Source organism: Bactrocera latifrons, unplaced genomic scaffold, assembly GCF_001853355.1.
Source record: "Bactrocera latifrons isolate USDA-ARS-PBARC rearing strain unplaced genomic scaffold, ASM185335v1 scaffold_149, whole genome shotgun sequence".
NCBI lineage: Eukaryota > Metazoa > Arthropoda > Insecta > Diptera > Tephritidae > Bactrocera > Bactrocera latifrons.
Window position 1 is genome coordinate 487,670 of NW_017534952.1, and position 12,713 is coordinate 500,382.

The following is a 12,713-nucleotide window of genomic DNA, read 5'->3' on the forward strand; positions in this document are numbered from 1 at the left end:
TTAATAAGAGCGCTACGCTCAAACATCCCAAAGGTAGAGTTTTATAAGTAATACGGATCAACGTTAATACAACCAAATAGTAAATACACAAATTTAATTCAATTTCCATTACATACACTATTTGATCGCGTTTAGAAGCTAACATATTCATTTCTTTTTGTTATGGGAGGAAAATTACAATCATTTCTTTCACAATTGCTACAAAATTTACATGAATAAATATCTTAAATAAGGATAAATTTATATCCATTGATTATTAAAAAGTCTTTAAAACACCAAATTTGCACAGTGTACACATTTTCTAAACACATCGTGAACCCTGTGATAGAAAACACCCTGTACTACTGTTTAATGATTCGTCAACTAACTTACTTATTTCATTCGTGTGAAAAATAAAAAATAAACAAATTCGTGGCACATCCTACCTGTGACCAACTTTTTATATCTACAAACATGGCAAGCTTGAAACAAGATTTGGATGAATATTTGCTACTACAAAGCGATCAAAAAAAGAACTTCAGTGCCAAAATTCCACAAATCAAAGTGCCAGATTTGGGAAAATTATTTACGCGTTCTGAGCCAACGGAACCCAGCAATAGTTGGCTGCAAGACACACAAGACAGTTGTTGTCCTAAATTGGTAAAAAATAAAATTCTAATTAATTTTTATTTAATAAATGACGAATTTATTTTTCTATTATAGTCACGACTGCAGCGCATTGTTGGTTTTGTTGCTTGTTTAGGACTAGGTGCTCTTTGCTTCAGCATCTCCATATTTTACGTACCAGTGTTAATATTAAAAGCCCGCAAATTCGCTCTACTTTATTCTTTGGGTAGCATGTTTTTCATACTTGGCTTTTGTTTTTTATCTGGGTTTGGTGCCTTTCTCAAGACTGCTTTTTCAAAGCCACGTATGTTGGTATCCGGCACATATACCAGCTCTTTGATAGCAACACTTTACTGCGCACTGTTAGTACATAGCACAGCGTTAACCGTCCTCTTTGCTGTAGCGCAAATAATCGCTCTTCTATTTATGATAGTTGGTACTGTTCCCGGTGGAGCTTCCGGAATAAAGTTCTTTGGAAAAATGTTCAAGAGTACCGTATCCTCAACAAGTACACTGCCCGTTTAGTACGATAAACATTAATAAACATATATCTTTTCTTTCATAAACTTGGTAGATACATATTTCTTACCCGCTTGTATGTTTAGTCAACTGAGTTTTATACACATATCTCATATTTATCCTCTAGCCATTTCAATAGCTAAAACTCAATTTTAACTGAAAGTGACATGTGTGATACCATTAAAAGAATCATTTATACATTTTAGCATAGCCGATATTATTACAAACATAAATCCACTTTGTTTTATTTTATGTTAATTGTAGACGACGTATTTAAAATGAAAACTTTATCTTCAGGATAACATTGCATAGTCTAATCTTCGATTTCACCAAGATACAAAGTTTTGTCACTGGACGCAGATAAAATCAGAGGTTCTTTTGAATGAAAATCGACATCATTAACGCTGCCATTGTGACCAGGTAGCTTATAAATTACACGCCGGCTTGTTGTGTCCCAAATATAAACATAGCGATCAGAAGAACCAGCAGATATCTAGTAATTAAATATATAAACTTTGATACAAATAATATAATAAATTTTTACCTTGCTGCCATCCGGTGACCATGAGCAACGCAATAGATTCTTTTCAAAGTTGTGTTGATGTCCTTGAAAAATTTTTACGCACCTTTCAACCGGAGCATAGGGGCGTACATCCCAAATTCGAAGCGTATTGTCCATGGAATTGGAAAGTAAATAAGAACCATCTGGTGATAACGAAATCCCCGTTATTGTATCAGTATGTCCACGTAATCGGTGCAACACCTGTTGATGCTTGCGTACATCCCAAATTTTTATTTCATTATCAATACCACCGGAGATCAATTGATCTCCAATATCATTGAAACATGCCGCAGTTACTTGATATGGCGATTCCATTGTGTGTACCGAATTTTTTTTTCGTGCATCCCAAATTCTTATAGTTCGATCATCAGAACCGGAACACAGCATTTGGTTGCCCCGGCGCGTACGATGAACAGTATTTACAAAATTTGTATGCCCCTTTAGTTTACGTACTCGCTGCCCCGTTACAATRTCCCAAATGGCGACAGTTTTATCGGTTCCACATGTATACACATTTGATCCGTCCGTCGAAAAATGTGCTTCCAAAACGGCACCGCTGTGGCCAGACATTACCATTACATTTTCACATTCGCCATAAACATTCCAAACATCTGCAAGGTAAATGGGATGAATTTAATTATACAATTCTCAATTTTTATTTGCACTGACATATTTGTCTATCAAAGCCTGACGAAACCAGTATGTCGCCATCCGGATGGAATTCAGTTGTAAAAATCTCTCCCTCATGTCCTTCCAATAGCATTATTGGCGCCATTAAATTAGATGTACGTCGAACACCCTAAAAACTTATTTATTAGAGAATTTAATGAGGCGGAAGTACAAGTATTCAAACCGATTCCATCAAAGCTTTATCACGATTGGTGTATGCAATAAGATCATTTTTGCTGCGTTTTGTATCGTGCGCCAACACTAAGCTTGTCCCCGGTCTTTTAGTACCCATATTTTTATAATTAATCCTTTAACGAACAAAATTTGTATACACGCTCTCATATAAAAACAGTTCTACAGTACATATGTTGCGTTTGAACAAATTGTTCGGTATATCAACCACAGGGCRCTTCATAAACGCGATTTTTATAACAGATTGCATGAGATTAATGAAATTATCGACAAGTTGCCAAATCTGTATACATACTTATTATTAAATGCAATAACTGCATAACGCATTCAAGAGAACGTATACAATATTACACGACTGATCTTTTGATTTAAGATGTAGTTATATCTTTTTTATTATTAAACTTATTCATTTAAACTTTTTTCTCAAGGGATTTATTTATTTCTTATTTTTTCTACTTTTAGTGCTGCCAAATGATTAAAAATAATCTTTGTCGTTACAATAAGAATTCGTCTGAATACGAATCTTTAATCTATAATTAAAAAATGAGTCATCGAACTCCATTTATTTCAATTAGAATTTGATTTGCTTTTATAATGTAGTAGAATAATTACTGATAATTAATTAWTTTTATTAAATGATTGCTTCTGACAACAGAGTATTCATGACGGTCTCCAYAGCAACGGTTATTTGACTTGCATTTATCGGTAGTTAATAAAAGAACAATTAAAGTTGATAAGTACTGTTTAAGTGGTTAGAAATAGCTTTAGTTCTTCGTGCGGCAAAATGGATGCAAGCTTTGTCAGTCAAATGTCCTGCATTTGTGTTGGGCCGAAACGTGCAGGAAAAACCCACCTTCTAAAGGCACTGGAGAATCCGGACTGTATTGATGAGACAACCTATTCAATGCCAACAAATGGCACAAATATTTTTACAATCAATCTTTCAACAAAGCTTCCAAATGCTTCAAACCCAACTGAGAAAAAACAGACAGATTTAAATGATGAAAAGACCAGCAACGAAGTCTCAGGCGCCACAGAGCTAAAGTGTAAGAGGGCCAAAGCTCCATTAAAATGCATACGAGTTTTGGAAATTGGTGGTGCGATGGCACCACTCTGGCGACAATATTATGAAAAAGTGTCAAAAATAATTTATGTCGTTGACACTTCAAATCTTTGTCAAATTTCTGCAGCAGGTTGGTTTACGTAAATGTGCATTTATTTTATAATAATTCTCAATTACGATTTTGTGTATTTGAAGGGGTTCTGCTCTATTCTATATTGGCCGACCCTCGATTGCAGCGCTGTCGAATTTTGTTAGTTTTAGCTAAGATGGATTACGCCTACCGGCARATGCGCAATGAAGCTTTACTTATGCTACAAATATCCGTGAGAACTCTGTATTTCGATTCAGAAATACAATTTTAAGTAGAACTAGAAGTTCAGGCACAAATTTTCAAGACCGTTCGATTACTTTATAAGTTCCTATCATTTTGTTACGAAGATCTGTACTTTAAACAATAATTTGCATATATTCCTATTTTCTTAATTTTTTTTAGAAGCTTCAAAAGGAAATTCGGCAACAGTTAACTATTGTGGAGGCTAGCGCCGTCAGTCACGTGGGTTTCGAAGCTATATATGCCTGGTTAAAGATCCCTTAGAATTTTCAAGTAAAATGTAATTATTTATTTACATAAAATTGATGGAACTCGTTTACTAAAATAAATAATATACGTACATACATACTTAATATCAACTTCAATGTTTGCTAGATTAGGGCGCTGTCTGCCCTACTGAATCTTTTGTAGTTTTCACGCWCATACGTTAGAGTTTGTAATGGGCTTGCATGTATTTTAAATTACTGCTGATTTCCGGACTCTCTCTCAGCACTTCCTTTGCTGCCTGGAGATACGATTTGGCGCGCATCAGATCGCCAGAGTGTGCTGCCAGTACAGCCAAGTTATTAAGGGCGGCGCCGCTGCAGGCATCCGCTGTTAGACAGAGCTGAAGACATCGACGAGCCAAATGAAAATCGCCAGTTGACTTGAAAGTAGATATTAAACATTCATTTATTATATACCTAGCCTACATAGGTATCCGTATTTATTTTAAATATATTCTGTGACCATACATATGTACCATGCCYGAATATGAGTGATTAGGTGAGTGTGCTAAAGTAACTTACCAATGCGACAAAACTCATGTTATACCATATGTCCGCTTTTTCATTGGTAGTCTTGGACAGCAGCAGAGCTCGCTGAAAACAAGGAAGTACCAGGTCGATTTGTCCCCCATACAAGCAACACAATGCAATATTGCAATAGAGTTCTGCCGAGTGAATTCCCAAAGCTAGAATTCGCCTAAATTAAAACCGTATTAGAGTTCRTTTGCCAGCATGGAATTCGACTCACCTGTAGTACATAAGGGCCATCTCAGGATTTCCATCGTAAAAGTGATTCAAAGCAATTGAGGCTAGCGCTTCGATATTTATAGGATTAAGCTTGGTGATGAGACGATATATTTGCATGGCACTATCGGGTTTGGATAGAGCATCAAAAATACGCCCTTGTTCGATGCGAAATGTGACATTGAACGGATGTCGGTCCACAGCCATACCGATGAGTTCGAGTGCACGTTCGGGTTCACCCAGACGTTGATATAATCGTGATAGCAGTAAAAACGTATCGGGATGCGGAAATACTGCCAATGATTGCACGAGAAATGTTTCCGCTTTTCGTGGAGACCGTAATATAAGCAGACACCGGCCTATTTGCTGATCCCACCACCAATCGACTGGTGCCCCTGAACGAGTGGAGCCAGAAGTTCGCTTTTGTTTGTGCACCTCCATGACAGCTTCGCAAAGTGAATATGATTTTTGAACATCCGATTCATGATAGTAGAGGAATTGAAAAAGCGCTTTAATAAGTGCCTCTCGTTCGGCGTATATCGTGGGATTGAGGCGTGAAGCTTGATACAATTTCGCGGTAACATCACCAACCGTATATGCAGCAGCAGAAGAAGCGCGAATGCGCGAAGCWGTACCACATCGTGATGCTGTACGGCTACCCATTGAAGAACCAGGTCGAGAGGTAGCAGTGCCCGGCCGCACCTTAGAATATGGGCATGCCATGACTATTTGAATATGAAATCTCAAGAGGATCTATCGCCTTACCATACCCGATTTGGGTCTCATGCTCTTACTGCTCTGCGCGGTCGCGGTGCGGCTCCCTTCACTCATTGGTAGGTCATTTCTTTTAGTAGCTGTGGTGCGAGCTCGCAGCGTGCTTGTAGTTGGTCGTGGTATGAAGGCTGTTTTAATTGAGGTACCTGGCCGGGCGGCTGTGGCGATTCGCTCCAACTCCACTTCCTCATTCTCTGTGTTCGTACGATCCCAGCATTAATAATAAAAACAAAGACAATGCAAAAGATCAAAAAGTACTCGAACCCACTTTTAAGCAAATGTAATATAATACGAGTGCACTAGCCGGAGAGTATGGTATGCGATCGTGTGTATAAGCTAGGGGCGGAATCAGGCTATGCAACAATAACCAAAATGTAGCACCGCAGCATTATCACCGAGTATGCCTGTCTATGTGTGCATACATGTGTATGAAAAAAGTAATAAGTAACGAGATGAAAATAAAAATTCAGGGTGATTGAACACGTTGGAATGCAAGAAGCGTGGCATGAGTATTCGGGCATTGAGATGGTGTGCGGCTGTGCAACTGCCACGGCATGGCATGCCAACGGAATGCAGCWGAAATATTCCAATGCAATCGTAATCCGTTAAGCCACTCAAGCTCGGAATTTTCAACATTCATGTCGGCTATCCACACATACAAACATATGTACATATAAAATGACACAAAAGCACATATTTATGAGACTGGTTAAAAGATAGCGATTCTTTATATATATTGAAATACATTGGTGAACCTTAAGGAATGGGTGCTCGGAAAATGGTCACAAAGCAATCACCAGATGTKGACTTTTACATTTCGTTGTAGCAGCAGCCCTCATTTACGCCCTTGTATTGTATGATTCCCCTTACCTTGACGAGAAACTTACAAATACTGTTTTTTTAACAGCTTGCTTGTTTCAGTTAGGTAAAGGACCCAAAACCCCTCCTCATTTATCAATGCACAGTTAATAAGGGATTAGTAAACGTTCCACTRCGCCACAGTTTAAGCTACTTGGCAACAGTGCTGCAGTGCTGAATATATGTACATATGTATGTATAGTTTGGCTACTGTGTTATTCCTCTTGACAGCARTCAGATGCACACATTCATACTTACCCCCCTCGAAGGCATCGTCCGTCTCCAGATCGTCGATGTAGACGCGCTGGGTAAGCGCGCGCATTTTTAATTGCCATACGCCCTCCATCATCCACGTGGGCATGCTCACTTTATTATTATTACCATTGGTATTACCATATTTTGTGTTGTTGCTTTTAAAGTTTTGGTTGTGGCTTCGCCCCTGCCTTGAGCCGCTTGTGAGATTCAGGTTGTTGCTGTTGCTGTTGCTGTGGTTATTGTTCCTGACTATGCTGCCGCTGCCACTGCCACTACCGCTGCCGCCAACTCCCCTACTGTACTGTGCATCGGCCTCGTGGCTCTCCGACGAAGAGGTAAACATTTGCACATTCGTTTCATGGCCAGTGCGCAACATGGCATTGCACACCTCAACGCATTTTTCATATTTTCGCCGCCGAAACAGTGAAACCGCTTGAAAATACTGCCACTCGAGTGCGGCTATTGTTATCGTCGGCGGCAGCTGTGGCTCCAACTCCGGCTGAGACTGCGAATGTGTCTGCTGTATTGAAAGTGACGCCATGGCTGTCGTGGCATTCGCACAAGCTGAACTGGTGGCTGTGCCTAACAACATGCGCGTTGAGGGGAGCGCTGCCAGCGGTGCCAACGGAGCCAAAGGAACTGCTGTCGTCATCCTACCGACCGTGTGCGCTTCTTTTTTCGTTTTGTTGGCGTTTTGCTTTTCGTGCAATTGCCRCTCAGATCCTTGCCTGTTCTAGGTTTCCTCTGCTCGATTTCTTTTTTATGYGAAGTGCTTGCTGCCTCAATCGCTCTTTAAATTCAATTGGCTCCTCTGACTTCAGACATTATTGATTTAACCTGTTGGAATTTTTAACAMCGGATATGAACTAATTTCAACAATTTCGAAGGTCACACAATTTGATTGGAATTCCTTAGAAGCCATCACATTTTTCGCAAAGTATACATACATACCAACTACAAAACTGCTAACCGAAAATGTATTATTTATCTATTTTATGTTCCCACATTTAATAAGCAGACATTGTGTTCTTAAAGTCTTCGGAAATATTAGTAAATGAAAACTTTTGTTTGGCATTTTCCGTTGCCATGGCGGCGCGATAGTTCAAGGTTGCGCTTACAGGGTGTTTATTCGTACTATTAGTCGATCTTCGATTCGAGGTTTTCTGCTGGCTGTGCTGGAGCTCTACTCCTCTGKCCAAAAAAAATTTGGCGCATCAAATACAGTTATTAAGATGGTTCTTCATTGCATTCTCGCATGTAAAATTTGAGGAAAGTAATTGGTGAATAGAAGGGTTCAAAGGGCTTTAGTTCTTTAGGGAACGTGGAACAAATGTGGCAGATGTGGATATCTGAAAATTAAGTAGTTTTAGAGGAACCATTTCGGACTGGTCCATTTAAGGGCCCATCCAGACATACCATAAAGCTGAGCAGCACGTCGCAAATATTTGTAAAGCCTTCGCCAAGTTGGCCATGCCGTCAGTATTTCTATCTCTCCATAACAGAAGCTTGATTTTCAACATGATCTTTCAAACACGGTTCTTGCTAAGCGGACTGCTAGATTCTGTTTTAACCTTCGAAAAGAGCAAAGCCCTTTTTCATTTGTTCGGCAAGGCAAAGGACACGAAGTTAATAATTTTCAGCGACCTCTTCTGSCCGCCGATTTTTAAATCTGCGAAAGTCTCAATTATTGCTCATGTCGACTTGTCCCAATTGGGAGACGTTGTATATGCTTGCGAATTGAAATGCTGCGCCTGATGCCTTGTTGTAAGCATTTCTCTGCAATATCGGAGCKCATTAACATGAAACTGCTACTGTGCAGCAATTGGTGTTTTTCTTTGATTTTTAGGACCCGAGTCGCCGGCCAGAGGGCGAAGCGTACAAGGCACAGAGTAGCTGCAGAAATGGCAAAGCAAATAAAAGAAATGGCGGACTAAGGCCAGCCCGTTTCCTTGACGATTGTCATGTGTTGCGTATGCGCAGTTCAGCGCCAAAAGCGTGATGCAGTAGCAGCAATGTGAGGCATACATAAATATCTTTATATACATACATACATACATAAGTACATGCGTTTGAGTAGGATATGGGGATGGATGTACATACATATGTGAGGTTGTATGAATTTTCACGCYCCATTTCGTACTTTCCAAATGCAAATAATATAAAAAGTATATTTTCTAAATATCATTTAAAACACGCGGTAAGTGCAATACTACCCGATAAGTAAAAAGTGAATAGTGCCACCTTATTCCAATTGAAGCCACGCTTAAAGAGACCCATCTTACTTATTTATACGACGGCCCCTTCATTAGGGCTCATTTCAACTATTTCGAAATGCACACTGTAAATCTGGCGCAAGACTCCTGGCTGCTGATGCGAGTATGTGAGTTGGGTTTGAGCTTGGTTTCGGTTCGATTTGGTATGTTGCKCCGCGTACTTTGGTATTGCATCGCGMATTCGTATTCGATGGTATTTGGTGCATCGTGAATTTCACTTTATTTCAGTCATTCCAGCCAGTATGGGCAACAAACGATTCAATAAATCGACAATCGAACGATCGACCGATCGACCGATCCAGTGTTCCAGCGCTCTTTTGCCGTTGGTATTATGGAGCTTTGGCTGCTTCCCTCCCCCCAAAGCTCTGCGCCGCCATCGATTGCTCAGCTCTCGCGGCTCGTACGCGTTTGGTAGCTAAAACAAGTTTCGGTATTTATGCTGTTTACCTTCTTTTCTACGTACATTTGTTTTTAAGCATATGAACATACATACATACATACGTACACATATGCACATATGCACAAATGTTTATATGTTTGTATGCGAAATGTGGAGATATGTTTTAATTTGAATTCGCTTTACTTTGTTCGCATTTGGCCGTATTACTTGACGCTGGAACTGTGTATGTGTGTATGCGTATGGATACAAATGCGTTAATATGTAGTTGACAATGTGCGCACACAACAAAACATACATACATACATACCTGCCCGCATACAGCATTATAGAAAATTCTTCGCGAATTGTTTGCCTTTACGGCGTTCATTGGTAATTCCCCAAGTGATTTTGGGGCAAAATAAAAATTCCAATCATTTCAAAGCGTCGCTCTTCCCCGTCAATGTCTACAAACAGGCGTGTATATACATATGTACAGGTAAGTGTATGTCAGAAATGCAGAATAGAATGCTTTTCTATTCAAATTCAGAACCTGGTTAGCTCCATTTTCGCCTCGTAATGCTGCAGCTTTTGTAACTAAAGATTATTTCGAATCCGTCGCACCACAAGACGGACTTGTTGCCTATTGAACAGGATGAAACATTGTATCCAAAAACTTTCTGACATTCCTCCAACTGTTTTGAGAATGTGGTCTAGGCTGCAACAAGTCAAGAACCTTTTCCCTTAGAAAAATCGGCCAAGGAGCGCGTGTACATATGTGTGTACGTGTGTATGTGCATGCATCGCAAGAATGAGGCGGGAGGAACGCGCGTTTATAAAATGAACTGAAAAATAAGAAAGACTAAATAAATAAAGAATACGAAATTGCTAGCCTTCTGAACACAACAGCAACAACTACCCACTGTCCCAGCATGGCGATGGAACCAGTTCGCGAGAATCTGTAAGTTGGATATGCAGGCATAACTTGAAAGGGCTGAGCTGAGTCGAACCGATGTAAGGAATGATATGTATGTACGTAGGCATGGAGGTAGGAGCCTTTCGAGCTCGTGCGGCAATTTATGTGCACAGCATCAGCTTATTCTTCGGTGAAGCCTGACCTGTCTTGAAGTTGCCTGTTTAGCTGACTACTCGTCAGTTGGTCTCGAGCGCCGATCGAACTGATTTATTTATTACTTGAAACGTACATACATATACTATATGTATAACTGCTAAGATGTGAAAATGTATTTTCCATCTGTTCATATAAGCTCTAAAGTTTGGATAAGTATCTACAGTTACATACATATCACCGAACAACTTTTTAAAGCGTCTTTTTGAAACCAAAATGATTACAGGGCCAGARTCCGATTTCTAATCCGGTGGTTTTTACTAATGTTTGCATAAAAARGCTTATCCGTTCCAAAAGCTTTTCGTAGTCGACTTGAATTTCACGAAAACAAAAATAAGCCCGAACCAACTTCGTGGTTGAGAAGTCCATTGAAATCGGTACAGAATGGGAAATTATTTTATTTGCGCTCATAAATCTTAAATTGTAACATTCTAAACTTGCAGTAAATAGTTTTGGTATGTAATTTTAACTGTAGTCATGATAAAAAGCTACCGAGGCTCAATAGGTTGTTGAGGAGACGATTTTCAGTTTCAGGGTTTCCTCAGCTTGAGTCCCAACTTTAGAAAGCTGTTTAGGGCTTATTTTACTGACCTTCGTTCCTTGCCTTCACCTTCGTCGTAATCACTACCTTTTCGCGGTACGACCATTCAAGTTATTTATTGTTGCTGTCACTGGCGTCGCTATTGCCGCCGCTGCAGCAGACCAATGGRATTTCACTTACACATCCAGTTCAACCGCGCTATGTCGTACAAACACAAGCGCAATAAAAATTCTTACGACGTACAGACATTTACACGTATGTATATAGTATACGCGTATTCTTTTTTGTTTTTGTAGTTGTCGTGCCTCGTTCTTACCCCTCAAACCTCTAAGCTGAATAAAGTAAACTCTTTATTAATCAGCATGCAATTGAAGGCAAGTCTTCTTGGCTCTAGTTGAGTAACAGCTTTGGCCCATGTCTATCTGTCCGTCCGTGTAAGCTATAGCATGTGCAAAATTTGGAGTACAAGAGTTTCTTGACACTCCTAGTAGGTGTCCTGTGGATGCGGATAAAGTTYATAAATGGCGAAGGTATGTAATGTTCGGCTACTCCCGAACTTCGGCTTTACTTCGACTTATGTTTTTACTGGTGAGTGTTTTTAAAATCTAACAATTTTTAAGGTCGCGAATAAGTTCGAAAGAGGGTTATTAATCTACTTAAACATCTTCTAATAAGTTTTGTCGTATCTTCGGCTATCTTTCAGGCTTTCGGCAGTGGGTATGGTTATTGATGGTTTTCGTCCGGATGTAATAATTTTTCCAAACGCTAAAACTTATTGTTTATCCTGCTTTCTTATACTACGTTTCAATCAGACTGTACTTCGTACGATCCGCAGTCACCAAAACAGGTGTTGCCTACTCCTGAAACGCACTGGGAGCGCCAGCCCATCTAAGAGGCTTAGAAAGAAATAAACGAAGATATTTGGTACCCAATGGGCTTTTTTGTTGTCTCGCAAATATCTGTGGCCTATTCAACTATTGGCACAAGTGTGCATACATAAGTAAATAAATAATTAAATTCATAAGCTCACTTGAAGCGCATATCCACCAAGATTTGTGTCGGTATGTATACACGATCGTATTAAATCGACATTTCAGGTTAGCCGCGCCCCACCCGCTTACGCAGGTTTACACCAGGCTTAAACATTTGCCGCATTCCAATTAGAAAATATACGATACCCCATTTATATTTATGGTCATTCAAATGTCTACGCTGGCAATGCTCCATGCATACCACACCACTACCAAATACATACACACAATTGAATGTGTGAATACACTCATATACATACATATGTACATACATGCGCTCGATCGCAGAAAATATTCGGCGGGCACGAAAAATGAACAACAAATACTAGATTTCCAACGATCGCGATTTTGAACTGAAATGCTGCTCATACAGCGTTCGGAGCCCCCAAAGTCTCTCGCCATGTCTAAAAGAGAATGCKCACACTCGTATGGTATGGTATATTGTACTACATACATAGAAAGTTCATGAATTCATGATCGTGCACACACACGCACACACAGTATACAATACGATGGACAGATGT

The 12,713-nt window shown here is 39.7% G+C and overlaps 4 protein-coding genes across 6 annotated transcripts; 2 read left to right on the plus strand and 2 right to left on the minus strand.

Moving 5' to 3' along the window:
* The first annotated feature begins 358 nt into the window (after positions 1–358).
* Positions 359–1,172, plus strand: LOC108965769 (vesicle transport protein SFT2C). The gene is made up of 2 exons (XM_018928370.1): positions 359–639; positions 703–1,172. Exons 1-2 carry the CDS (start codon positions 454–456, stop codon positions 1,129–1,131), a joined length of 615 nt encoding a protein of 204 aa, XP_018783915.1. The 5' UTR covers positions 359–453; the 3' UTR covers positions 1,132–1,172.
* Positions 1,173–1,360: 188 nt separating this feature from the next.
* On the minus strand, positions 1,361–2,741 carry LOC108965768 (U5 small nuclear ribonucleoprotein 40 kDa protein). Its single transcript, XM_018928369.1, has 4 exons — positions 2,541–2,741; positions 2,357–2,486; positions 1,670–2,298; positions 1,361–1,618 (listed from the first exon to the last, which is right to left on the minus strand). Exons 1-4 carry the CDS (start codon positions 2,646–2,648, stop codon positions 1,439–1,441), a joined length of 1,047 nt encoding a protein of 348 aa, XP_018783914.1. The 5' UTR covers positions 2,649–2,741; the 3' UTR covers positions 1,361–1,438.
* A 368-nt stretch (positions 2,742–3,109) lies between these two features.
* Positions 3,110–4,290, plus strand: LOC108965828 (ADP-ribosylation factor-like protein 16). Of its 2 annotated transcripts, none has more exons than XR_001993142.1 (3): positions 3,110–3,741; positions 3,807–4,026; positions 4,105–4,190. XR_001993142.1 is itself a non-coding variant. In XM_018928486.1 (3 exons), exons 1-3 carry the CDS (start codon positions 3,333–3,335, stop codon positions 4,204–4,206), a joined length of 639 nt encoding a protein of 212 aa, XP_018784031.1. In that variant the 5' UTR covers positions 3,110–3,332; the 3' UTR covers positions 4,207–4,290. The 2 variants fall into 2 exon arrangements, 1 of the variants encoding a protein (XP_018784031.1); XM_018928486.1 differs by having other exon boundaries at positions 3,807–3,934; positions 4,105–4,290.
* On the minus strand, positions 4,261–8,168 carry LOC108965827 (tetratricopeptide repeat protein 8). 2 transcript variants are annotated; one of them, XM_018928484.1, is made up of 6 exons: positions 7,791–8,168; positions 6,843–7,676; positions 5,718–5,920; positions 4,957–5,654; positions 4,731–4,905; positions 4,261–4,588 (listed from the first exon to the last, which is right to left on the minus strand). In XM_018928484.1, exons 2-6 carry the CDS (start codon positions 7,489–7,491, stop codon positions 4,370–4,372), a joined length of 1,944 nt encoding a protein of 647 aa, XP_018784029.1. In that variant the 5' UTR covers positions 7,492–7,676; positions 7,791–8,168; the 3' UTR covers positions 4,261–4,369. The 2 variants fall into 2 exon arrangements, with proteins under 2 accessions (XP_018784029.1, XP_018784030.1); XM_018928485.1 differs by having other exon boundaries at positions 7,787–8,168.
* Between the last annotated feature and the right edge of the window lie 4,545 nt (positions 8,169–12,713).